This window comes from Equus quagga, chromosome 8 (genome assembly GCF_021613505.1).
Source record: "Equus quagga isolate Etosha38 chromosome 8, UCLA_HA_Equagga_1.0, whole genome shotgun sequence".
Classification (NCBI taxonomy): Eukaryota; Metazoa; Chordata; class Mammalia; order Perissodactyla; family Equidae; genus Equus; species Equus quagga.
Genome location: NC_060274.1, coordinates 30005180 through 30032484, shown reverse-complemented (window position 1 = coordinate 30032484; position 27305 = coordinate 30005180). Strand labels below are relative to the sequence as shown.

Genomic DNA, 27305 nt, shown 5'->3' with positions numbered 1-27305 from the left:
GATGGATGGGTAGATGGATAGATGGATGGATGGATGGGTCGATCGATCGATGGATGGATGGGTAGATGGATAGATGGATAGATGGATGGGTAGATGGGTGAGTCGGGTGACTTCAACCCAAGAGCAATGTGTCATGGAATATTCTTAATCCACAGAGTGCAAGAATCAGACGTGTGTTTTAGAAAGATCATCCTGTTAACCTAATAGGAGGGCAAACTGGAATCAACAAGTACATTCATTCATTTATTCAGCTAATATTTAAAAGGCCTCTACTATGTGCTAGGCTCTCTCCTAAGCTTTGAATATAAATAGGAGTAGAGGGTATGGACTAGGGTGGTGGAGGGTGGTTACTATTTTATAAACGGTTGTCAGGTTAGCCTCACTAGTAAAATGACATTTAAGCTGAAATCTATAAAAGGTGAAGGAGTGCAGCTGCCTGGGAAAGAGCATCCCAGGCACAGGGAACAAAAAGTACAAAGAGCTTGCAGTAGGAGAGTGCTTGGGAAAGTTCAAAAGACCACAAGGACGCTGTTGTGACTAGACCAAAGAGAGTGGGAAAGGGAAGACAGGTAGAAAAAAATAAGATCAGACTTCCACTTCTTCTCTGAATAAAATGGCTACCAGAAGAGTGGTATACTCCGACTTAGGCTTTTAATAAATCTCTCTGGTGACTGTAGTGGAGTAAACTTACAAAGGCACAGGCAGAGACAGAGAGACCAGCTGGGCAGCTATTGCAACGATCCAAATAAGAGATAATGGGAACTTAGACCTGTCTTGATAGTGGAGGAGGCAGAGAGAAGTGTTCAGATTATTGAATATGTTTTGAGTATATAAGGATGCTAAAGCAGTCATCAAAGTAAGAAATGAGGATGCCAGATTAAGGCATAGCATTGGATACAAAGATAAGTAGATGGACCCAAGAGATGCTAAAGGGATATAGTCACCAGGTTTTGGTGACCCATTGGGTGGTAGGATGGATTCTAGAATAACTCCCACATTTCTGGCTCCAGTCACTGAAATCGGAAATACAGGGAGAGGAGAATTTGTTTTAGGGTGGTGGATGATAACTGACTTGGACATGTGGAATTAGGGATACCTGTGGATAAGTGGAAATGCACAGGAAGCAGCTGTGGACATTGTTCAGCGAGCCAGAGAGAGACCCTATCTGGGAGTCATAGGTATTCAGAAGGAATTAAAAATTATGTCTGTGAATGAGATTATGGAGCATGTTTAGAATAAAAAGATAAGAAAGCCAAGAATTAAATCCTAGAAAACATCAACAGTTAAGAGGCAGGCTAAATGGTCAATAGGAAAAAAGCACAAACGTGTCACAGTACTGAAAGTTCCAATGACTTGCCTACCTTAGAAACAACGGCAGTCATCAGAAGTCTAAGACAAAGAGCCGAATGTGTGTGCCCAGTGTAACTGCTCTCACCACGTGCCAGCCAAGGGCTCTGCTTACTGACGGGGAATGCGATGAAAGGAGTTTATGTTAGAAGAGTGAGTCATGCATCTCAGAGGGTCAAGTCTTCACTTAGATTCTTGACATTTTACTATATGAACTTTGACAAGCGAATCACAATAAAATTTCTGCTAGCCAAATTGTAAATCCTTCTGAGAGATGCTTCCTAGCTCTGAGTATGGAAATAAGGAAAATATGGACTCTTCTTCTTTTGAAAGACTGGATCAAGCCACCTTACAGTCACAAGGATCCACTGGTTGACCCTTTGAGCTTTGGCCCCGTATTATTTGCCTACGGCTCCATCTTTCCTTCATCTTTTAGGCTTTGGTCATGATCGTGTTCTTTTGAGTCCTTCAGTTTTTTCTATAAAATTTGACGATTCTTATTTATAAGATCTTATACAATAAAATTCTCTGGTGGCTCCAACCAACGAATGAAATAAGATATGAATAGATCATTTATGTAAGACAGCATGTAATTAAATAAATAGCAGGAAAAATTAGGCATTCATAAGTAGCAAAAAACGTAAACTAAAACAGTAATAGAACCATTTATACATTTATTAACTTAGAAAGAAACTGTCAAACTAGAATAATATTCAGTGCTGTAGTAAAACAGATTCATTTGAACTCAGTTGATTAAAAATGAACACATATAAATAGAAAATTTAAAGTGATTCTACATTTTGACTCAGTAATACTACTCCTAGGAATTTATCTGGTGATAGCAGATTAACTAAAGAAAAAAAAAGATATATTCTTTGCAATCCTGCATATAATAACAAAATAATATGTTAAATAGAAAGTAGGAGGAAAGTTCTAAAAGTGTGATAACTTCATCATCAAAATATATACTTCCTTATAAAGATTAGAAGAGAAAATAGAAAAATAAAAACAGTTGTGCAAGGGCTTGCCCCATGGCCTAGTGATTAAGTCAGGCACACTCCCCTTCAGCAGCCCAGGTTTTGTTCCCCGGCACAGACCTACGCCACTCATCAGCATCTATGTTGTGGCGGTGACCCGCATACAAAATAGGGGAAGATGAGCACAGATGTTAGCTCAGGACGAATCTTCCCCAAGCAAAAAGAGACAGATTGGCAGAGATGTTAGCTCAGAGCAAATCTTCCTCAGCAAAAAAAATAAATAAATAGAAATAAAAAGTTGTGCAAGGGCATTGAGATTTAGGTTGCATTTTTTTACAGTTTTTTTTAATGTTGTTAATCCTATGATGACACTCCTCCACACAAGGGCACGGAACAGTAATAGTTTTATTTCTGGATTACGTTGCTTACTTGGTGCTGTGACAGAAACTTAGCTCTTTCATCTAAGTTGACAGTGGTTTCTTACTGAGCTTTTGCAAGAAAACAGAATAAAGATGCTTGTTCCACCAAAAGCAGAGAGGACGGCCCTCTCTTCAGGCAAGTTTATATTCTGAAGAGGTTAGCTCTTCATCTTCTGCTTCCTTCTGTGTATATTGTCTGGGGAAGGAGAAGAAAGCAGTTTCTTGGCTTCTTATCTTCTGTCCAACTCTACAGCATCACATCTGTGTTTCTCTCTTCCCTCCTGTCATCCCAAGAAATCCACAAAATGGGCAAACTTTCTATTAAAAAGCACCTATTGCTTGCCTAAGCGAAGATTTCCAGAGCCTGTGGAAGGGTCCTGGTTGGAATTGAGCTGCCTGTCTTATCACTGTAAATACAGACTCAGCAGAAAGGGCCCTGGCTGCTGTAGCTCTTAATTTGTTAAATAATGGCTTGGAACCAAAACCTTGTATAATTCTGTCCTTCCCTTTAACAGCTAAACATTGGGTGTGCCACTCAGTTCAGCAGTGCTGCCCCGGTTCTCCTGCAGTACTCTCATGATGCTGGTATGTCCTGGTTTCTGGTCAGAGAAGGCTGTTACCCAGCTTCTGCAGGCAAAGGATGCGAAGGAAATGCCAGAGAGCTGAGCGAGCCCACCGTATATCACACGGGAGACTTTGAAGAGTGGACGAGAATCACCATTGTTATTCCAAGGTCTCTCGCATCCAGGTAAAGTGACCATTCTTGGTATGTGCCATAGCCGCCATTGCTTGGGAGCATATATTTATCTCAATATCTTTATCTCATATATCTCAGTCAGCTAAAAGGATTCATAAACTCTATTCAAATAGTGACTCATGAGGAAATGACTCACACATACACTTTTGAAACAAATTTGCTTGCTTATTCATTCATTTAACAAATATTTATGGAGCACCTACCTGTGGCGAGTTCTGTCCTGGGCATGGGGATTATAGCACTGAACAAAAGATGATGAAAGCTAAGATAGTTGTAAGGCATTATTATATCAGACTTTCACTGTTTACAGATTTTTTTATAATTTAATGCTTCCTTGTGTAGACAGTTTGAGATATCTTAACAATAAAAAAAGATCCCTTTAAATAACTATTAAAATAAATATTAAAACAATAGAGCAAAAGATTAAAAATCGATGGAAGAATGAGATAAATGGATCAATAACTTGAAGTGAATTAGCTTCCTTAATAAGGCCATAAATTTAACTCTTAGCTTCCTGGCAGCTAGGACAAAGAGGGGAAATACAGGGTCATTCAGTTCTCATTGTTGGGTAAAAAGAAAGAAGACATACACATTCTGACTTAACACCAACAAAAAAAGGATACTCTTTTCTCCATGCTCAGTATTCTAGAATAAATTTATAGTATATGTATATATCTTTATGCCAGGTAGAGTTTGTAACACCGAGATCAGTATTTTTACTCTATCGTTTTTCAAAAAGATAAAGAAACATTCTTCGAGTGAACAGTTCTTAATTGAATCCTAGAACATAACATTAAACTTTGACTCAGTCATAGTGTGTTGGTACAGCTCTGAGATGATGTAAGTCTATTTGCACTGCTTTCTGGTGATGTAACTTAATATGTGGTCGGGAACCTCATTAGTGCCATTCAGTGATGTTTCCAGCTTCCTTCCTTCCTGGAATCTGGTAGGATTATACTTTCCCCAGATCCTTTAAAGTTTGGCATGGCCTAATGAGATGGGAATGGAAATTAAACATGTGACTTTAAGAGCCCACATGCATTTTGCCATGTTCTCTGCTTTGTGAAGGAATCTTTTGAGATGAAGCTTGCATGGGGTCCCTGAATGTCTACAATAAGCAGACTTCCTTGCCAGCCTACAGTGGACATACAGCATAAGTAAGGAATAAACTTTTGTTGGGTTAAGCCAGAGATTGGGGGTCATTTATTACCACAGCATACCCTATCTCATGCTGACTAATACAGTGATAAAAGCTTAGCCATCTGCAGGAGTGGCTTATTCATAAAGTTCTTAGAGACCATTCTGTCTGTGACGTCTTTCATCTAATTGATCACCAGACTTACTCTGCATCATCTAGCTGGATAAGCTGGTTGTGTTCTCTGCCTTCCTCATTATTGAGATGTGCATCCCTCCAAAAATTACACCACTGACTTTGGTAGACAAACTTTCCATGGGGAAGAAACTTGTTCGGTCAAGGTGTACAAGTTTCTGTGCTTAATCTACGAAACCTGGAAACATAATCTTTGGATACCAACTGTTCCAAGAAAGAGTTTCTCAATCAGTGGATCCACGTCAACTTATACGTAAATTTTTTGCCTTTATATGCCAGTGTTCTTTGTAGTGTATCAAAGAGAGACTCAGATAATGTGATGTGTAGGTGGCAGAGTTGCTGAGTTGACCTTCTTTAGTGAAATTTAGTAATCTGACTTACTTTCTCCTTTAGTTAGGATGCAAGTTCAGCTCCTGTAACAGAGAAACAAATACAATGCTTCACAAGTCTTAAACAAGATAGAAGTCCATTCTTTCTTATATAACAATTCAAAGATGAGCAGTTCAGAGCTGATAAGTGGCTCTGTCATTCTGAACACACAACTTCCATCTCTGGATCCAAGGCAGCTGTTCCAGATCTTGTCATCTCTTAACTACTAGAAGGAAAAAACATCAGGGATGCATAAATGCATTGCTTTTTTTTAAATCATATTTACTGCTTGTTCATATTCCTCAGTACAGCCTAGGATGATATGTGTACAATTATCTATTGCTATGCAGCATGCCGCTCCAAAACTTAGTGGCTTAAAAAACAACGATCTATTATTTCTCATTGTTTTGTGGGATTGGCTGGGTAGTTCTTCTACTGGTCTCCTCTGGGCTCCATTATGTAGCTGCATTCAGTTGTGGGTTGGTTAGTGTCTGGGATCAGCAGGACTTTTCTCTCTATGTGGTTTTCATCCCATTATCCATCCCGGTATTCATGACGGTATCCACAGTTAGGTGGTTCCAAAGTTTCAAGAGAACAAAAGTAGAAGTTGCAAGACCTTATCTTATTTGCCACATCCTATTGGTCAAAGCCAGTCACAAGGCCAGACTAGATTCAGAGGGTGGGAAAACAGACTCCCCTTTTTGATAGGAAGTGCGGAAAAACCACATTACAGAGGAACATGTGCACAAGGAGGTGTGATTCACTGGGATGGGGTTGAGGGGGCATTACTGTAACAATCTACCATAGTTTCTCCTAGCCCCAGTGATTCACATCTCTCCCACAGGCAAATGCATCCACTCTCCTCCCAAGACCCTCCAAAGTCTCCTCCCAGCACGGCATCAGGCACTCAGTTGCTGATCTCATGATCTACATCAGGTCAGGATGTGGATGTGGCTGCCCCCATATGGCTCCTCTTGATCCATAGACCTATGAACTGAAAAAACAAGTTAGCCACCCCACCCATACCCAGCATACAATGGTGAGACAATGACAGGATAACCACAATAGACACTCCCACTCAAAAACAATGGAAAGAATGGGAAGCGCATAGCAGCCACTGGCCCATAGGAATTCTGAAAGCCAGCAAGATATGTGTTACTAGAGTTTCCTCCTCCTATGAGCAATGTCCAGGAGAAGAAAGTTTCCTTGATTAAGACAGTTCTGCTCCCTAGAAGTGGTTCCCTAATCTATTGTTTTTCTCAGCTGTTGGTTCCACTCTCTAGGCTTCATCCTGAGACATCTTCCCTTTTCCATAAGAACATACCTGTAATTGCAACTGAATAGCCTTCTCATCCTGCTTTCTGCCCATCTCAAGCACCTAACAGTGCAGCCCTTGTACTCCTCACCTCCACCCCTGCCATCCTCTGCCCGTGCTTTGCTGAAACTGGCCCAGCTGCAGTTCTTGCAAATAGATAAGTGCAGCGTGCCAGGAGGTTGGGGAGCACCAAGTGGTGCATCTTAGCTGCAATGACTAGAAAGCCAGGATGCTGGAAGACATCACTATGAAAGTAGTCAGTAGAATCAGGAGCCAGGGAACACAAATCTGGTTTGATTCCCCAAAGCCAGATAATATTGAGTTGGATCTGAAACTCCACAGTTTGTTTGATGTTGGGTGGGATAACCCACTCGGTAACGCCACATATAAGAAGTAAGAGAAGATTGTCCTTAGCATCACAAAGTGAGCCAATATTTTGAGAGTCCGAATTTATCAATATTTTCTTGGACCTCAGCTTTTGGAAGAAGAAATAGTCTCCGTTAGAATCTAGCTTCCTGGTTCATTTGAATCCCATCCAGCCTGCTGGTTGATGGCATTTGTGAGAGAGAACTCTCTACTAAAGAATAGTAAATATGTTTCTACTTTAGCCCAAGGAAATGAGCTGTTGTTCCTCCTGCAATATGTTAAACTCACATATCTCCAAATGCAGTATTGGAAAGCTGAGAATTCCAAGTGTGAAATTTGTTAAAATTTGGAGCTATTTTGCCATGAGGCAACATGCTTAAATAGTTAGGAGAACATTGCTCTTTCGCAAATAATTCTAAGCTGATTTTCTCAAAGGGGCAAGTTGTGCTTATATTAATTCTCTTGGTTCTTGCCTACAGAGGAGAGACGTTGGTGGCAATAAATATGTCCTAGTACATCCTTCCTGACTCTCAACGGCGTCCCCAACCATACAAAATGCCACTCAGCCTGCTCTAGGTTCCCTCTGCAGAATGTAAAAAGTTGATGTCTCTGGGAAGGGCTGGAAACACAGTGCTTAGTGTTCTGCAGAGTGTCTCCTCTGCTGCCACCCATCACCTGTGCACCTGTGCACAGGACAGGCAGGTGCACAGGAACCTCCCTGGTTTGAAAGGCAAGTGGTGCAAGGGGGATGTGTATAAACTGATTCTCTTGCTCCTTCAGGCATCCTTTGAACAAAGGAGACAATTGGGAAAGGGGACAAAGAGATAGAGTCTTATCTTCTACTTCTTCCTTATCTGGGACATGCAGGACAAAGGGGAAGTTTTGTTCGATGATGTGAATAGTCAGACCACACAATGGTTTATTTCTAGTAAAACCACATAAAGTTAAACTCTTGTCTTTTCCTCAGTCATCGTTTCCTCCAACTCCTTCCCAGACCTTCCTGACTATCAGGTCAAAGACCTCTATAGCTCTCTGTCCTTCTCGATGGTGATAATTATCAGAGTTGCATGTTTACATTTCTTTGTGCAAGGGTTTGATTGTGTCTCCTCACTTGACTGTGGGCTACATGAAGGCAGGACCCATGTGGGATTTCTGCTTCCCATCATATGTCCAGCCCTACACTGTGTCTAGCATGTTGTAGGCAGATGCTGGCTGAATGAAGGGATGTTGAATGAGGAGTAAGGACCGGCAATAGGTGATTAGCTACCCTGGAGACACCTCCCTTTTTAAAATATGTTTTCCAAAATACAGTCAATGCTGTTCAGCAAGAAATCATTGTTCTGCATTCTGCTGTGTCTCCCTGGAAAGGCACGAATAGCACATGCGCACATGTGCACACACCCATTAATAAAATTAATCATTTCAAAGCTGTATCTCCTTTATTGTAAAAACGATAAACTATGTGGAATCTAGACACGCTTATTAGCTTAACTTTGGCCTATTCATGTCCTCCCGTCTTCTGATGGTCTCTCTGTGATTACATTTTTTAGTAAATTCCTTATTAGTTTGTCCTCTTATTCTAGCAACTCTAAGATTGCTAGATTACTTGGGCTCAATTGCAAGACTGTGCTACTGAGAGAACAGGATAGCAGGAGGCATCAGGACCCAGCACAACTGGGAGAAATGGAAATGAAACAAACTTGCTTATGTCGTGATGGGTGAAAGCTCTGTTGCTTTGATTGCACCTTCCAACTAAAAAGCAACTAGCAAAGATTAAAAGAAGGACAAGAGGTACCATCTCTTGCCCTTTCGCTCTGAAATATAGCCTTCCAGCTAGGACTCAGTATGATTCACCATGTCCTGGACTCACCCTATTAACCGGATGATCAGTCATCTTGTTTTGTTTTGTGTTTTCTTTACTTAAAAATGGATTCCTTAATACTGAGCTCCAGAGGTCTTCTACATTCTCAAATACGCTCTTCGTCTTGGGTCTATAGCAGCTTTAGGATCTACAAACAGGGGCACCTCCTCTCTCTGGCCAGACCAGACCTTGATTCTTTTATTCTTACAATGAAAATTACAGGACCCCAAGAATCAGAGATGAGTCAAAGGGCTTCACTTGCCCTTCGCTCACTATCAGATTACCAAAGCTTCTGGCATTCTGCCTAAAGGTAGGATTCTTCAACTTTCTGAGTGCTTCTGGGCCTCACTCTAAGGCTGCTTCTTCCAGGAAGCGGGCAGTTGATAGAGAGATGGGCTGATCTTGCCCAGGTGGGAGAGCTTGAGAGGGGAAAGACGTTGTTCTTACCTCTTTTTTTTACTTTCCATGGGGCGGAAGTTGTGTTTCTCTGGGTTCTATTATAGAAACATAAAAAGAAGAGGCGAGTCTGACGTCTGTAGAGTCTGAGAGGACTTGTGTTGGGGAATGGGCGGGTTTTCCTCTTGCGACATCGATATCAGCCTGTCTTTTGGAAGGCCACACATGCTTGACCATCGTCCTTAAGAGGAATTGGCGAAAGCTGCTGTTCGTCAATTCCGTTGACTTCCTTTGAGAGGAGAAATATCTTCACAGGCTAAATAACGTTACAACTCCAGTGGGAGGAATTTTCCCAAGATTCACGATACTACAACTGTATTTTCTTTTTTTATTATTTTTCTAATCTTCTCTAACTCAGTTGTCTTTGCCTTAAAAAATGAGACCAGTGTATTTTGAATTAGCTCCAAATGAAATAAAAGATATGTTCACCTACCTCTTAAAACATTCAAATAGGGACTTGCATTAGTAGGCGATTAATCTCTGAAAACTTGAAGACCTAGAAAACAACATTATTGGTTACATTTTGCAAATTTGTCAAGAGTAGGTAACTTAAAATAATGAAGAAAAAGAAAAGCTAGGGTTATGGTTCAGTGTTGCCGAATTACCAAAGCTGTTGAGGAGCCAGGAAAAAATGCATTCTGATTATTTTCACAATAATAGAGAGGAGAAGGAACCGTTTTGTCTACAGTTATCTTTTGACAATCTTCATTAATCTTTGAGATTCTTTATCCTTGTTATAAAGAAACTAGATTCACTCAAAAGTCTATAAATACTGGCAGCAAAATTAATTGGAATCTAGATAGCCTAATCCATCTTCTCTCTTTGACGTCAGTAGAACTAAGAAGGAACAGATATCTTCCTGGTATGAAATTGTAGATGTGTGTGGGTTTCCATACATCTGAAGAGGAAAGGGATGTGTTGAAAGGACTGAAAAGATTGGAAAGCAACTGAGGCAAGTTTTAGTTGGGCGGCCTCAGAACTGCTGTCCTGGGGAATGAGGACTGGCTGGCAGCCCAGCCCGCTGGTGTTCCAGGGTTTTGAAGCTCTGGGACCAGCTCCCTGTTTGGTTCATTGGCAGTTACCAGTGTTCATTGGCAGCCTGGCTGGTTGCTAAGAGCCCTAGAATGAGTGTCTTAGACATTGGAAGATGAGAAGTAAAGAGGAAGGAGAAGGCAACAGGTGGAAACAGAGCTCTCGGGACAAATTAACTCTTCCCTACCAGAATCATGCCAATGGCAAATAGCCAGAGTCCCCTTATATGTCATAGCAAAGAACATTTATTTGATGGTTTCAAAAATTCATAAATAGCCTCTTAAAATATTCAAGTAAAAACCTACAATATGTTTCCCACCATCAAAAGTCTTCTTTCCCTGATGTCCTCCTGATATTGAAACATTTGTGCTCAAGAAGAAATCAAGAAGTTTTGAGAAAGATCTGAGAGAGACACTTTATGAAGATTCAGTGTCCAGTCAAGTAAATATTAAATCCCCCTTGAATTTTTCTGAACCGTTCTGTATTTCAGTGCTTCGATATGAAATATTCATACAAGAAACACACGTGTTGTTTTTCTCCAACAGTAAGACCAGATTCCGATGGATCCAGGAGAGCAGCTCACAGAAGAGCCTGCCTCCCTTCGGGTTGGATGGCGTGTACATATCTGAGCCTTGTCCCAGTTACTGCAGTGGCCATGGGGACTGCGTTTCAGGGGTGTGTTTCTGTGACCTGGGGTACACCGGTAAGGCTGCGGACATGTCTCTGATGGTTTGTTTGTAACATATTCATCTCTAGTTACTATATTGCATGTTACTTGTTCCAAGGAAATAGATTGAGTTTATTCTTCTTTAAGTCCTAATTGTAGGAATTTGCAACCCGGGCCCATGAGGTGCTAAGATATTTTGTAGTTGTGAGCTGCCTAAGGAAGAGAACATGATAACACAAATTTCACTCCTTAAAGGAGATTTATTTATTAGTGATAGTAGTAATAAGTAACATTCCTTGAGTCCCTACTTCATGTCAGGCACTATAGTTAAGTGCCATTTATTTCATCTCATTTAACTCTAACAATAACCTTGTGCCATAGCACTCTTATTGTCCCTGTTGACATTTGAGGAAAATGAGGCACAGAAAGGTTTAGTAACTCTCCCAAGGTCACGCAGTTAAGAGTTGCTGGAGCAAGGCTTCAAACCCCAGCAATCATTCTCTAAAACCAAAACCCAACCTCTTAACCATGAGGCTGCAGGGGCCCCCTGTGCTCTTTACATTGCTTTTTCTAAGAAACATAATTTTATACATTTAAAGTAGAAACCACCTTATGAAATGATAAATCCAAGACTGCAGAAAGGGAACTCTACAACAGAAGTGTTTTCTGGCCACAGCCCCCTTGGATGTTGCTACAAGCAAAAATAAAAAGGGAGCTGAGATTAGAGAGTAAAATTGGAGAAAATATTATAAGCTTCAGAATCTTTTTTTAGAATTTTCGCTGGCGGCAACTTCAGAAGGACCCTTGCCAGCTTTTCAGTGCTCGGCCCCTCGTCCAGGGCGGGACCAAGGACAAGCCTACGTTGCTGCAGGCCTCGTGGAGGGCGCTGTCTCTTGTGGTTTCAGGGTATTCTTTTTTAAATCTGGGATCAACTCTCCTTATTGATCCTCTTATAGAAGGACAACAAACTAGCAAATTTTATTGTGGACAAAATCTATTTTGTGGTTCGCACAAATCCTCTGAGTAGCAAGAAACATGGAAATGTGTGGTTCCCAATGTCTCTCCAATAAGAGCTAGAAAGCTGTAGAAGCAGCATAGCGTTTTTGATGGTGGTGGCTATATTTCAGGCAGATGGTCAGGAGATACAGATTTTGATGTGCTTGCCTTCCCCTAACACCTGTGGAATTGCTGCCTTTGCCACATGTGGCAGGTGCCTTCTGATGTTTAGTGATTTCAACAAAGGCTCTCTGCTGTGTATTTCTTTTCTCGGAAGCCGCACAAGGAACCTGTGTGTCCAACGTCCCTAATCACAGTGAGATGTTCGACAGGTTTGAGGGGAAGCTCAGCCCTCTGTGGTACAAGATAACAGGAGGCCAGGTGGGCACTGGCTGTGGAACACTGAACGACGGCAGGTCTCTCTACTTCAATGGCCCTGGGAAAAGGGAAGCAAGGACTGTCCCTCTGGACACCAGGAATATCAGGTAAGTAGATACCTGTGCACTTTTCCGTGAACATAGTATTTACCATGCCCTGCTCTGTTCTGTTACTGAGGGTTTATATCATAATGTTTCTCTATAGAGAGTTTTTTTTTCTTTTGGTGAGGAAGATTTGCCCTGAGCTAACATCTGTGCCAATCTTCCTCTATTTTGTATGTGGGCCACCACCACAGCATGGCTTGATGAGTGGAGTAGATGTGCGCTTGGGATCCAAACCCACGAACCCTGGGCCACCAAAGCAGAGTGTGCAGAACTTAACCACTTGGCCACAGGGCTGGCCCCTCTATATAGATTCTGATATGTAAAAATGAAGCATAACTTTATCTCTGTAATTAAATAGGTAGTTTCTGCAAAATACATACTATAATTAATTAATCAGCATACAGTTATCACCAAGGCCTATGCATCTAACCCACGTCAGCTGGGTTTTCTGGAGTTCTCTGTTATTATAAAGATTATGTGGCATCGTTTTAAATATATGCCAGGTGCAACAAAGATTTTTCCAACTTTAAATTCTGTGTCCGAAAATGCTGCACCCCTATTTATCTAAGTTTATTTGTAGTCACTTATTGAAAACTGCTCCAGAAATTTAAAATACCTACACTGACACCTACTGGTCAAATAAATAACTGCTTGGTTTTAGGGTCAAATGGACTAGTAGCACACCTAAAATAAAACCGTGTGCTTTTTCCCCACCAATTAAATTAGTTGAGAATTAGAAGAAAGGAAACTGATGAAATGCTTGAAACTTGTAGACCTTATCCTCACTGAAATCTGGAGTTCTGTGTCACATTTTTTCTCCCTTCAATCTCTTCATTCTGCGTCCTTCTTACAGAGGTGTGTGGCATGTGGGCACTCTCTGTGGTTTGCCATGAGCTGAAGCATAATTTACATCACCCCGAGTGAGTGTCAGTTGTGAAAAATTAAACCATCTTAGTCTAAATCAGTAATATAGGCAATTATCTCACCGTAAACAAATATAGCATTCAACACTTTTTGGTAGATTTTTCCTCATCTTGAGTCTCCGAGGATAGTCTTATCTCAATTTAAGCAATTCCTAATTCAGTGATTTCATTAAATTACATCAGACTGTCACAATGAAATGGGGTTAAACTGTTTCCTTTTGTTTGGATCATTATTAGAGAATAAATTAATGTCATATTAAGTTTTTAAAAATGGTTACAGAATTAGCTTATTATATAATTTATGTAGTTTTTGCTTGTCATCTGTCCTTTGTGTTTAAAAGTAATACTTAAGAATTACAAAAGGTTTTTTTTTTAATGTGTCGAAATACAGAAGTTTGCATCTCTTCTGAACTTACCTATTTGTAAGTAAACTGAAGTTTCTTTTTTCCCCAGACTTGTTCAGTTTTATATACAAATTGGAAGCAAAACTTCAGGCATTGCCTGCATCAAACCAAGAGCTAGGAATGAAGGTACGCTGCCGCATTTCTGTAGAAATCACAGTTTACTATTGGCAAAGTAGTCCTTTTTCCTCCCAAAGTCTGGCCAGGATTTTGCAAAGTGATACCCCACCCTAGATCATTCCTTCTCTCCTCTTCTCCATCATTGAATGGGTGGCTGCACAGAGCCGTGATCTCTAAGATTCCTCATCCAGATCCTTAAGCCAAAAAAAGTCGTGTCTGGTCTGGGTCAAAGTATATTTGTTTGGGAAACGCTGTTCCTTTATAACTTCCCACAGGAGAAGAAAAGATAGCAGAGACATTACCTTCAGCTCAGAGGCTAGAAATCTGTTTGCTAGGGCGTCACCGAATGCAGATCAAACTCTACTTTCTGCCCATAAACCGTCCGGGGTCCTAGAGTCCTTGGGTAGCAGTTCTTAGTCATTATAAACATTAACTTTCACTGAGCACCTATTATATGAAGGCACTGTTCCAAGTGTTTTATCTGTATTAACTCATTTCATCGCCATCATACCCTTTTACCATAGGTACTCCCCCCTTATCTGCAGGGGATATTTTCCAAGACCCCCAGTGGATGCCTGAAACCACAGATAGTACTGAACCCTGTATATACTGTGTTTTTTCCTACACATACACACCTATGATAAAGCTTAATTTATAAATCATGCGCAGTAAGACAACAATAACAACAATTAATAACTAATAACAATAACTAATAATAAAATAGAACAGTTATAACCATTTACTGTAATAAAAGCTATATGAATGTGGTCTCTCTCTCAAAGTATCTTATTGTACTGTGCTCACCTTTCTTCTCCACTTAATATTTTTGGACCATGGTTGACTGTGGGAAACCAAAACCATGGAAAGCGAAACTGCAGATTAAGGGGCAACTACTGTATTATTAGTCCTATTTTACAGATTTAGAAGGTGAGGCACAGGAAGGCCAAGTAACTTACCCAGCTTACCTAGTAAGTGGGTGAAGAGGGATTCAAACCACTCCTTCTGGCCCCATAGCCTATCCTCACCCACCATGCTATGCTGCCTCTCTCCTTGCCCAGAGCTCTGTTCTGTCGAGGCCTCCATACCATCTTCCACCTCAGTGATTCAGTCCTGAAAGAAATACAGAAGGCTTGACCCATACATAGGGCCTTCAGGAGCTCTGCAGATAGCATGGCATGCCCTAAGGGCCCCTGAATGTGAGTTGGTTCCTAGCGTGAAATTCTTGGGCTTCTCAGATGGGTTCTCCCCCAAACCTTGATCTTGTGAACAGCACGTGAAGAGTTTTGCAGCTTCTGTTTGTTATGATCTCAGGCATAACTGTGCAAAACGTACTGGCTGTAAACTGTCGCTGTCAGTCAGTAGAGCTATGGATAGGTCTGTTCATCACCTCTAAATGTCCTTGGCCATATCATCACTAATGGAAAGCTTTCATGACTTTTTCTGAATATCTCAATATTTTTAGGCTAGTAATTATCCAGCTCGTCTGTTTACTGAAGCAGCAGTCTAGAAACTTTTATAGACCATTTTGCATTCCCTAACCTCTTTAACAAATATTTAATAAGAATCTGCTCTAAGCTAGACACTGTTCTAGGTGCTGGAGATACAGTGTCACCAAAACGCTGATGCATCAGTCACAATGAGCCAGGTTTTGCTGCAATAACCAACAACCTTCTAAATCTCAGTGTGTTAAAACAAAAAAGATTTCTCCTTTGTGTTACATTTTCATCCTGGATCGTCTGAGGTCCTCATTCTAGCACACAGGATAGTGAAGCAGCTCCTGACTGGGTTCTGGATGTTGCCAGCCATGTGGCAGAGGGAAAGAGAATGTGGGGAAGGGGATAAGAAGTGTAAACTGCCATGTGCCAGAAGGGGAAGAACCAGTGTGGCCCTAATGACCACAGGAGTCAAAACCCCTGCCCTTAAGGGAGCCTACATTCTGGTGAGATGAGTCAGAAAATAAACAATAAAGAAAAGAAATAAGCAAGAAGATGTTAGATTGACGGACGAGCCAGAAATAAATAAGCTGATGAGATGGAAAGTAAACTTATGGAGCGGCGGGGAGATGTTGTTTTAGACAGAATGGTCTGGGAGGGGGTGCCCTGTAGAAATGACATTTAAATTCAAGTCTAAAGGATGAGAAGGAGCTGGCACATGAAGAGCTGAGGGAAAGGTTTCCAGGCAGAAAAAACAGCAAAAGCCATGAGGTAGCAAAGAGCTGTGGTGTTGGAGGAACAGAAAGAAGGCCAGCATGGCATGGGGCTCATGAAGGTTGGGGAGTGGTCCAGCATGAGGGGCGGGCAGGAGCTGGGCCGGGCAGGGCCTTGCTGGCCATGGTGAGGTGATGGGATCTGAATCCATGTGTCATGGAAACCAACTGAAGGCTTTTAGGTCAGGCAGCAACATAATCTAATTTAAGTTTTTACAAGATCATCCTACAGAAACAATATGTAGTTCAAAATAAGTGAATGTTTCTAGAGTACCCTGTGTCCATGCAGAGACAGGAGCTTTGAGGGATGCTAAAGAAGATGGGGTCCTGTCCTCAGGACACTGTTTTCTGATTGGAGAGGTAGGGTATTTTAATGTTTTCTTTAACCCTTTTAATAAAACTACTATTTTAAAATACGTAGTTCAAGGTTAGGATGGTATGGCAATTGCGTGCATGACTCTTCTGAAAATTACAAATCCATACCCCATTTGTATATGAGCTAAAAAGAAAACAAACCAAAAAAACTTAAAAACCTCTGACCAAAGTATAGTAGAAAGCATCTGCTTCAGATTCCCTTAGGATCTCTGTAGAAACAAGCAACTCATTCTCAACTACTCTTGAGCCATTTTCTTGAACTTGCTGCTGGCCATGTAATTCACATCCCTGAGGCATTTGTCGGCCTTTTATTGAAAACTGGTGGTTAAAATGTAAATCTGCCTAAATCCTTGAACAAATCTCTTCCAGGGATGAAAGTAAAGATTTTTTACTTCCTCAAGCCAAAGCATCAATTTACATATATGGAATTAAAATCAAAATTAGGCTATTTTCATAAAACTGGGCAGAATGCAGATGGAGTTGTAATTTAAAAACAGAAATGTTTTACGTGCCTTAAATACTCGGAAGATGAGCTAAAATGGCATGGTTTATTCATGTATACAGTGTGTTAGATGACACAGCTAATGAAGCTCGGCAATTGATATAAAATATGGATATTGCTGTTTCCCTTTCTTGCATTTCTCCACTCTTTCATTTTTACTTGTCCTTTGGAATTGGGGTCCTCATCTCTGCAGGCTTTGTTGCTGCCTGGAGGTATATGTGACACTCCTGAAAAAGCTCATGAGGAGAAAGGCAATGAGCATGAACCAAATGGAGTGTGGACCACTTGGGCCGCACTTCTTGAGGGATTTTCATGTACCTCTGAATCCCTTAGGAGACCTGCTCAAATGCAGATTGTGATTCAGTAGGACCAGAATGATACGCTGCGTAACAAATTACTCTAAAACCCCGTGGCTGAAAGCAGCAAACATTTGTTATCTTCGGGCGTCTGTGAGTCAGGAATTCAGGAGCAGCTTATCTGGGTGGTTCTGGCTCAGGATCTCTCAGGAGGCTGCACACAAGATAAAGGCCAGGAGGGGTGCAGTCACCTCAAGACTCAGCCAGGCCTGAAGGATCTGTTTCCAAGATGGCTCACTTACACGGCTGTTGGCAAGAGGCCTCAGTTTCTCACTGTGTGGACCTGTCCAAAGGCTGCTTGGGTGTCCTTACCACCGGTCAGCTGGCCTTCCTCAGAGGGAGAGACCCATGAGAGAGAGCAAGGAAGATAAGTCCAATGCCTTTTATGGCCTAGTCTCAAAAGTCACATGCTGTCGCTTCTACCATATTCTATTTATTAGAAGCAAGTTACTAAGTCCAACTCTTCTCAAAAAGAGGAGAACTAAGCTCCACTTTTTGAAGGGAAGAGCGTCAAAGAATTTGTGGACAGGTTTTAAAACCACCACAGATAGAGCCTGTTGTCAGTGATACCGGTGCTGGTCCTTGGACCATACTTTGAAGAGAAGGCACTAGAAAGAAGCAGCCAGTGAGATTTTATTCTGGTACATAATCTACCTTCTGAATAGGTCACCCCCAGGTAACTAAGTAAATAATTCCCTCTCTTTCTCCCTCTTTCATCTCTTTAAACATAAACTATATTAACACAAATTAACAGCCACAAGAAAAACTAAATTTTGAAGTATCCACTCTCCCAGCCACCAAAAATTACATTAAAAAGCCAATATTTTGAGCAAACATCAAAGGTTAGAGACTGGAGTTTTGCCAGACGCTCCTCAGCTGGGCTAGAATAAAGACCAGAAACAGCCTAACTTCACATTTTTTCATGGATGTTGGTGTGACGCTCTCCCTTCGCCAGCACACAGGTCTCACTTCCACCCACTGAAGCTCGAACTGCCCACGTCTACACCTGCAGACAGCGTACTGTCTCCCCACAGCGTTCCTATCTTTGAGCTATTTTTATCCTCCCGTTAAAAATGATGGTTTCTTCTATTTTAAATATAGTAAGATTAATGCTCCTGAGGTTTCTAATTTTTTGCATATTAGTGATTGTTGTCCCTGGCATCATGCCTTGTCAGATGTGGTGACAGTCATTCCATGTGCTATCAACTAGCTTTGAAAGGCTTTCTTTTAGTGCTATATTTTATCGTAATATTTCCTGAAATTTAACTTTAGTAAACCCTTTGTTATCCGACATGATAAAGGGACGGAGGTATTCTGGTCCATCAATAATGGGGAAATTTAAAAGTTATTGTATGGACCATGAAGGATTTAAAATTTTCCAAAAAGTTTAGAATATGATAGAATTAATGCAACAAATACAACTTTACTGAGCATGATTTCTGTGACTACTTAGAAAGTATTCAGTGTCCCGAGTCATGATTATGAATATTCAGTGCCCGTCTCAGGAACAGTTATGGAAAAGGCAATTGGACAGATGCCAAGAAAACCCTCTGCCCCTCCCACCAAAACGATATGTGTATGTGTTTTGTACATTATATAAATATAAATAAATATATATATACACATGCATATCGCCTGTCGATTCCCACCATTTCATCATTAGCACATTTTTTCCTTTGCATTCAACATTACCCTTTCCCTGTGTCCTCTTTTAAAATAATAATGTTTCAAGGAGAGTTAGCAGGGGTAGCACGTACCGTCACTTAACTAAATCACGTCACTCTGCTGACAGGCAAAGGGACGTTGGGTAGATGGGGTAAATCAAGGAGGAAGAGAGACACAGAGAAAGGAAAGGAGAACTGATATTGGAGGGGAGTGAGTTTTTCCACTTTGCTGTTTAATAATTTGGCTTCATTCAGGCGTCAGTGACCGAGGTCTGACAAAGTGTGAAGTGCCAGTAAAAGGATGCTCTGTTTAATAGAATTTCAGATGGGGCTCTGCTCACTGTCTGGTGCTTCAGCAGAAAAGAGCATCACTTGATTTTGAGGCGGGGGGAAGATTAAGATGTTTTCTCTGAGTATATAATGGTGATGTGAGACTTTGTAACATTCAGGCCAGAATCTAAAATTCAAATACATGATCTGGAGTGGGTTTTTATGTCCCCTTACCAACCTACTCATCACTCATACAAAGCTAAGTAGTATTTAAAAGAGCTTATGTATTTTTTTCCTCCATTTCCTGGGAGTTGGTGCATTAGAAACTGTCAAGGAATTGATGAGCCTTCAGGTCTTCTAATTCATTCCTTGGAAGTTAGATGGATGTGCCCTCGTTCTTTGAGACGCAATTTGAAGTTTCTGCTGCAGTCTTGCCATTTAAAAAATACTGTTCCTTGCCTTTTTTTGCCTCTAGGAAAGCTGTCCGAGTAACTGGATTTATGTCTTTTAACTCAGGGCTCGTTGTTCAGTATTCAAATGACAATGGGATAATCTGGCATTTGCTTCGAGAGTTGGACTTCATGTCATTTCTGGAACCACAAATCATTTCCATTGACCTGCCGCGGGAGGCCAAGACACCAGCGACGGCTTTTCGGTGGTGGCAACCCCAACATGGCAAGTTACTGCTCACCCCAACTTTCCTGGTAGCATTTAGATCATACGGTTAAAGCTGCATTGTATTGTGTGTTTCTTAATCTGCTGTCAATTTCTAGACAATTTGATTTAAAATCGCAGTCATCAAGATACTGGTATTGCTATATAATGAACCTTCTCTAACTCCTTTTGTTCATCTGATTTCAGGGAAGCATTCAGCCCAGTGGGCCTTAGATGATGTCCTTATAGGAATGAATGACAGCTCTCAAACTGGGTTTCAAGACAAATTTGATGGCTCTATAGATTTGCAAGCCAACTGGTATCGAATCCAAGGAGGTCAAGTTGATATTGACTGTCTCTCTATGGATACGGCTCTGGTATTCACTGAAAACATAGGTATATATTTTCACCAGATAAAGGGAGAATATTTAATTAACTAGAGGACGAAATTAACTAAAACCCAAGAGGAAATTGTCTAATGCAAAACTGTGCACATAACTGCCTGTGCCGAGGGAGGCTCTTGTAAAGACAAGAGTTCCATTGTCCTCTAATAGAACTTGGTGAGCCCAGTGATGATTTTTGTTGGAAGTGTCTTTCATAGGGCATGTATGATATAACTAAAGTTTCTTAAAAGCTGAGCAGAAACTATCTATCTGAAGACATTCTCATGTTTCATAATGTGCAGAATTATACATGTAAGACTTTATGTTAGCCCTTGCCAAAATGGTAAAGCTTTTCAAGTTAGCAGCCTTCCCTATTTCTGAGTTTGCACTAAAATAATAAATAAAAACAGTTAGTGTGAGATGAAAAGTCAAAACACAGATGAGGCACTTCAGATAAGACATGATTTCTGTTTGCCACTGAAAGTGTTCATTACAAGCGTAAATGCCAAATGACAAAAGAGAGCACGGTTACATGCTACCATTAAACTTTTCCATTTTTGTAGGAAAACCTCGTTATGCTGAGACCTGGGACTTCCATGTGTCAGCGTCGACCTTCTTGCAGTTTGAAATGAGCATGGGCTGTAGCAAGCCCTTCAGCAGCTCCCACAGTGTACAGCTCCAGTATTCTCTAAACAACGGCAAGGACTGGCACCTTGTCACCGAAGAGTGTGTTCCTCCAACCATTGGCTGTCTGCACTACACAGAAAGTTCAATTTACACCTCAGAACGATTCCAGAATTGGAAGCGGATCACTGTCTACCTGCCACTCTCCACCATGTGAGGATTGTCGTTTGGCTACATGTCAGAACTTTAGGTTTCTGACACCTGGTTTGAAAATAATTGTGATTCCACTTGGCAATTCTATTACTCTCTCATGATAATTATGCATGGAATGTGCCAGGAAAAAAAAAAAAGTGCAAGGTGCTTTGGGTTGCAATTTTTAAAAGTAGTTAGAGAGTTCCAAGTTTTACAAGGCTGAACTTTTCTAATCTTTAGCAACATGAAGGCTACTCAATAACCAGACTGATACTAATTCACATTAAGCAGCGTGTGAAATCATCACATGTAGAAGGGTATCCTTAGTTGTTTTTTTAATCTCAATACCATAAATGGTTGAGGGGCCAGCCCAGTAGCGTAGTGGATAAGTTCACACTCTCTGCTTTGGCGGCCCAGGGTCCACAGGTTCGGATCCCCGGCACAGACCTAGCACTGCTCATCAAGCCACACTGTGGCAGCATCCCACAGAAAATAGAGCAAGATTGGCACAGATGTTAGCTCAGGGCCAATCTTCTTACAAAAAATAAATTTAAAAAACAAATGGTTGGTGCCTTTGGAATGCTCATATGGTTTTACATCTTTCTTCCCCTCCCCAGCATTTCAGATCACGTTCAAGCGTTGTATTAGGGCTTATAGCAGGCTCCCACTTTTGTGGTTTTGGCATTTGGGTAATTTGGGGGTCTTTCTAGGAACTAATGTGGTAACCAGTGAGAGATTGTGCCATTCCAGGACTGCTCTCTCCAGGCCCCTGCGTCTGCCTTCCACTGCTCTGTTCTGAATGGTAGACATTTGGCCTCTGCAGGCTGCATTTGCTAGCCTCCCGTATCTTTTGGCTTCCCGATAGGTTTAGACAGTGGCAACCACTGGCAAGAGATTGGAGGATGGCCAAAGAGATAAATCAGGGTATTCCTTCCCCTCCCTTTCTGCCTCAAGTGCATCTTAGCCAACTTCAGTGGCTCCAGCTCCCCCCAGATGGCCCTCCATGTGACCCTGGCCCCTGGGCACCAGCAGCAATGTCTCCTCCCTGTATCCCTCCAGCTTTGGATTTGTACTGGCTTCCTGAGTTTGCTAAACTCTGGTTCCCTCCCTGCCCCCTTGGCTTCTCAGCTCTGCCGCTAACTGTGTATCTGATTCCTTGTGTTAAATTTTCTCTGTGTTAAATACTTATAGTGGTTTCTGTTTTCCTGCTTCAATTCTGATTCAGAGATGCACAACCAAGTGGCAGGAAAGAAAAAAAAAACGCAGGAAACCAATGCATTTTAATATTTAACCTAAAACAGTTTCCTGTGGACCCCTAGAGCTTTAAAGATTGCTTACTTGTAGCTCTTTTATTCACTATATTTTTATTCAACAAACATTTATTGAATATCTATTGTGTTTTAGAACTCTGATACAAAATGAATAAGCTGATGCCAGGATCCAAATATATTATTTAGGATAACAGACATCTAAGCAGTTATTTATGATATAAAATGACGACAGAGGTAATACTCAGGGGTATTATTGAAAAACAGGAGGATACTACCTGACTCAGTTTGGGGAGATCAGAGGGCACCTTCGGGAGAAGCTGATGTCTGAGCTGAGTCTAAATAAGTGAGTAGAGCTTGGCTGAGTGACAAGGGCTTGTGGGAGGGCATTTGTGCTCTTGTAAGCCAAAACAAAGTCCCAGAGACTAGTAAAAGCATGAATTGATGGGTAAATTCAAGGATTTGGCTGTCAGAGTATAATTGTGAGGGAAGAAGTAGGGAACGATAAAGCAAGGGGAAAGGGCAGATGATGAAGGGGCCATATATGTCATCTTAAGCAGTTTGGCATGTGTTGGGGACCCATTTGAAGGGTGTTCAACAGAGCGGTGATGTGATTAGATTTCCATTTTCGAGCCACCACGCTGGCAGCCATGTTGCATTGCAGGAGGGCTTGTGTAGGCGAAACAACAGTGCTTGAAATGTTACTGTTGAAATTCTGCTCCAAATAGACTATGATCCACATTCCAGATAACTGGCTGACGCACGTCTTCCGTGCAGTCTGTCCTGAGTGAGGGGCTGCTGCTGCTGTTGGGGAAGGCCACGTCTATTTCTGGATAAAGGGGTCTTCTGACAGTAGATTCCCAATAACAGATCGCAAATATAACAGAAAATATGGGAGTGCATCACGTCATTCTGGTCCTCACCTTCAGGGCGCCAGAACCTCAGGAACCAAAACAGAGGCAGAAGTCCAATAGGGCTTCCGTTTACTATCCCAGAAACCACTGGGGATGGAACAGAGACCTCGTGGCAAGAACTTTGTAAGAATCCAGCTTTTCCTCGCATTTATCATCCTCAATCTCCTTCCCAATACTGAATAGCAGTAAAAGCCTGAAAGCAAAAACTAAAATTCTGCATGTAGTTCAAACGCAGAATGAAATCGATAGTTCAAAATAGCCTTCCCATCTCACACATGTATTCGGAGACTTGTATGAAGAAATGGCAAAATAGTCTACAAGCACATTTTCTACCCTCCTTTTTGTGGATCAAATTGTGGATACTTGGTACGAATACAGAGTCATAGCTCAAAGAAAAAGGAACTGCAACCTGGAGTAGGGCACTTTAAACTGAAAGGAGAATTAAAATAAACGTTCTCTTGCTTTCAAGGTTGCTTGTCAAACCAAGTGTGTTTTCTTTGGGTAGGTCTCCCAGGACCCGGTTCCGATGGATTCAGGCCAACTACACTGTGGGAGCTGACTCCTGGGCTATTGATAATGTTGTGCTGGCCTCGGGATGTCCTTGGATGTGCTCCGGACGAGGGATTTGTGACGCTGGACGCTGTGTGTAAGTTAATAAAACTGGCAGTTTCTTTGCAGTGCAGAAATCAAAATGGCTCCGTGACCTCATGACCCGTGATCGCTGTTCTCCACTCGTTTTTTCCTTAGGTGTGACCGGGGCTTTGGCGGAGCCTTCTGTGTTCCTGTCGTTCCTCTGCCCTCGATTCTCAAAGATGATTTCAACGGGAACTTACATCCTGACATTTGGCCTGAAGTGTATGGTGCAGAGAGGGGGAATCTGAATGGGGAAACCATCAAATCTGGAACGTCTCTCATTTTTAAAGGGGTCAGATAAGATTCTACTTCTCTACACTACTCTTGAACTGCCTTTCTTCACTCACTGCCCCACACAAATGCATTTCTGAATCTGTTCAGAGGACATATTATTTTATACGTAGTTATTTGTCTTTTAGCCCAACCACGTTTCCTCTTCTCTTCGGTAGATTAAAAATCTTTTTTTAAGACCACTTAGTCATAAAATTTTTCCTCGGCTTCAGTTATCAGACCTTCTTTACTTTCTGCTGGAATTATACACATAAAAATTATGCATATGCAATTTCTAGAATCTTGACTTCTAGAATGTAGCATTTTATGTGTTATTGAATATTTAAGTTGCAATATTTTTTTAAACTGATTTCATGAAAGTTCTCTTATTTTTCCTTTCTTTTTTTTTTTCTTTTCCTCCTGCCGATGGAACCATTTGGTGAATTTAAGAAAACCAAACATTTAAATCCAGTTAAATAGCATTCTCAAACGTTGTTAGTATATTTTTGTATTTCAACCTGGATGTCTGATTAGAGAGACGTTAAGCAGTTGTGTGAAACTCTGTGCTAAGCTGGCACATCTTCATATGTGAATACATGCTGTATCCCGTCTCTCTCAGCATGGGGAAATCGGCTAATCTGGGTGTGCAAATGAAATCGTTAACAAAAATCTGCATGGGTTTCTGCACAACCTTGATGATTAACAGCTAACACTTGGAAAACTAGACACCCTGGAACTTTTTCAATTATAGTTAATAGATACTTCCTGTCCTCCTTGTTTGAATCCAGAATTCTTCTCGAGTTTGGATGAGAAAGAAAAAAACACTTAGGGGGTCTGAGAAATTTACAGATCCCTAGGAGTTGTGAGGGATGGAAGAATTGAGGTAAAACATTTTCAGAGTGCAAACTACTGGGGGTTTGTTTTTGGCTTTTTTTTAAGTCTTGTCTAAGGCTTTAGCTCTCATTACTGCTGGCTCACTTCTGATCTGTTTGAAGTGGTTGACAAGACCAAAAAGCAGAAGCCCTGTGACTTTTCCTAATTCAAGTATCTTTACCTGATAAATTTTTAAGCTGTAGAATTAACCTGGTCCCTAGATCCCGTAAATGGAGGAAGACACAGAGTGTTTTATATTTTCCCTTTAGCCATCCAAATGCAAGAGCAGCCAAGCATGATAGGTATTAGACATATTATCTATCAGCCCTGCAAGGTGGAGCGAGGGCTCGGCGTGCGCCCTCCACTAGGTTGCAGTTTGACCTAGAAAGGCATTCTTTCATAAAAAAGGAAATGATAGTCTCTTGTTAATGGTTATAGATTCAAAAGCACTATCGGCTATTAAAACAGCTTGTTGGATGCAAAGCAACTGCTCACATTTAGCACGAATGCATTACTGAAGCTGGAAAGAGGATGAGAGAAGAAAGCTATGTGTGTGAAGTGGAACATAGGCAGGAGCAGGGCTTCACCGTTCCACCGGCTGTGGCGTTGTCAGTGTCAAGTGCTGAGCTACAGACAAATTTTGCAGATATGAAAGATAGATACTTTCACATTACAGAGCATGCCCACTTTCAACAAAATTACTCCTATAAGATGAAGTGTAAAGTGGGTCCTTTTACGGGTGACTTGTATTTGCCTGTGGGAACAACTTTATACTTACGTTCCCTAATCAAGGGGGAAGAGTAATCATATTCCTTTATCTTGATGTCAGTGAGAGAGATTTATTAGCTGGATCTATCAACTGCGCACCTCAAAGCTTTTTGCCCGTAACCTCAGCCTCCACGTGGCGCCAAGCTTTCTGTTTGTAGGTGCGTGAGGGAGACCATGAAGACGTGGAGACATGGAGAACAGGCATTGGTTAGGCGTCATGTCTGAGCAGGGCAGTGCCTTACTAGGATGAAAGAAAAACAAAGACTGGAAAATAAGGCTTTTCCGTGGCGGATTTCAGTCCTAGAAGCTTGAGTCTGTGCTTCTTGAAGTTCAGGGATGGGTGTCTATGCAGCTGCTTTTTCATTACAATATCAAATAATTCTCGAATTCCAAATTTAACATTATCTGGATTTCTTCTCCCCAAACTAAAAGATGATTTAATAAACAAAACACTGGTATCTTATAAAAGATGGAAGATAAATTTCAGAATCTGACACATCTGGGTCAGATCCTGCCATCACCCCTTATAAAGTGTGTAATCTTGAGCAAGTTACTATCGCCCTCTTAGTTTCAGTTTCCTTATCTGGGACATGAAGATAACCATATCTTTCCTTTAGGAGTGCTGGGTGCTTTAAAGGAGTAACGTGTCTCTTTTAGAACCCAGCATGTTGTAGGCACTCAATATGTGGTTGCTATTATGAAATTACAGTAGTTCTATTTAAAATTTCTCAGCTGTTGAGGAATGTGCTCTATAGTAAATGTTAGGAAGAAAAGGAAGAATTTGCTTTCTATAGCTAAAATTACGTTTGGTATTTTCTAGTTGATAATTAAGAAATCCGTTGACAGTGCCCACTTAGTCTCACACACCAACATCGCTTCCTCCAGAAGTCACAGCTGAGACACTAAAAGGCCTGTTCGGGCCTTAGGACATTTGCACAGTGAAATTCTACTTTGCTGGCTGTCACTGCAATCCTGTGTACACGTGGAGAAAACAAGCTGTGGAGCTGTCAATCCCAGGCAACCAGAAATAGTTAATTAGCAGAAAAAATTACTCAAGCTAATGTGATCGCTTTCCTCCTTTCTTGGCTCCGCTGCGTGAACAGTTACAGCCCAGGCATGGGGACTTGCTTAGTTCTGCCTTATTGAACGTGACCAACTGGAGAGTGTGTCAGCCTGAATGAGAGCTCCCCAGGGCTGTCAGAGCATGCAAAGGAGTAGGAAGTTTCTGAGGCTCCTTGGAACCCCGAGAAAGTTACCTATTACTTCCCAGCTTCCAGCAGGAGCACTTGGCACGTTTTCTGTCATTCCTCGTACTCCTCTCACAACTCGCTGTGATCAAAGGAGGCCATTTTTTAAAATGGCCGTAGATATATAACACTATCATTTTTGTACTGCTCTTTATAAAACTCCCAGCAAAGTGTGATTTAGAGTTGAGACAATGAAATTGGGTTACTCGGGCATAAGAAATGAAAGCCGTTAAGAAAGGGGAAATGATCAATTTTTCCTTTTAAACTGGACCAAACATTGCTTCTTGA

At 41.3% G+C, this 27305-nt stretch overlaps 1 protein-coding gene across 1 annotated transcript in view; it reads left to right on the top strand.

Moving 5' to 3' along the window:
* RELN (reelin) overlaps positions 1 to 27305 on the top strand; it is a 461988-nt gene that overhangs the window by 361811 nt on the left and 72872 nt on the right. The window contains exons 28-36 of the mRNA XM_046670156.1: positions 3259 to 3491; positions 10775 to 10932; positions 12170 to 12377; positions 13751 to 13827; positions 19708 to 19866; positions 20053 to 20241; positions 20792 to 21065; positions 23732 to 23872; positions 23974 to 24151. Coding sequence (XP_046526112.1) covers positions 3259 to 3491; positions 10775 to 10932; positions 12170 to 12377; positions 13751 to 13827; positions 19708 to 19866; positions 20053 to 20241; positions 20792 to 21065; positions 23732 to 23872; positions 23974 to 24151 — 1617 coding nt within the window. The remainder of the gene's footprint in view (positions 1 to 3258; positions 3492 to 10774; positions 10933 to 12169; positions 12378 to 13750; positions 13828 to 19707; positions 19867 to 20052; positions 20242 to 20791; positions 21066 to 23731; positions 23873 to 23973; positions 24152 to 27305) is intronic.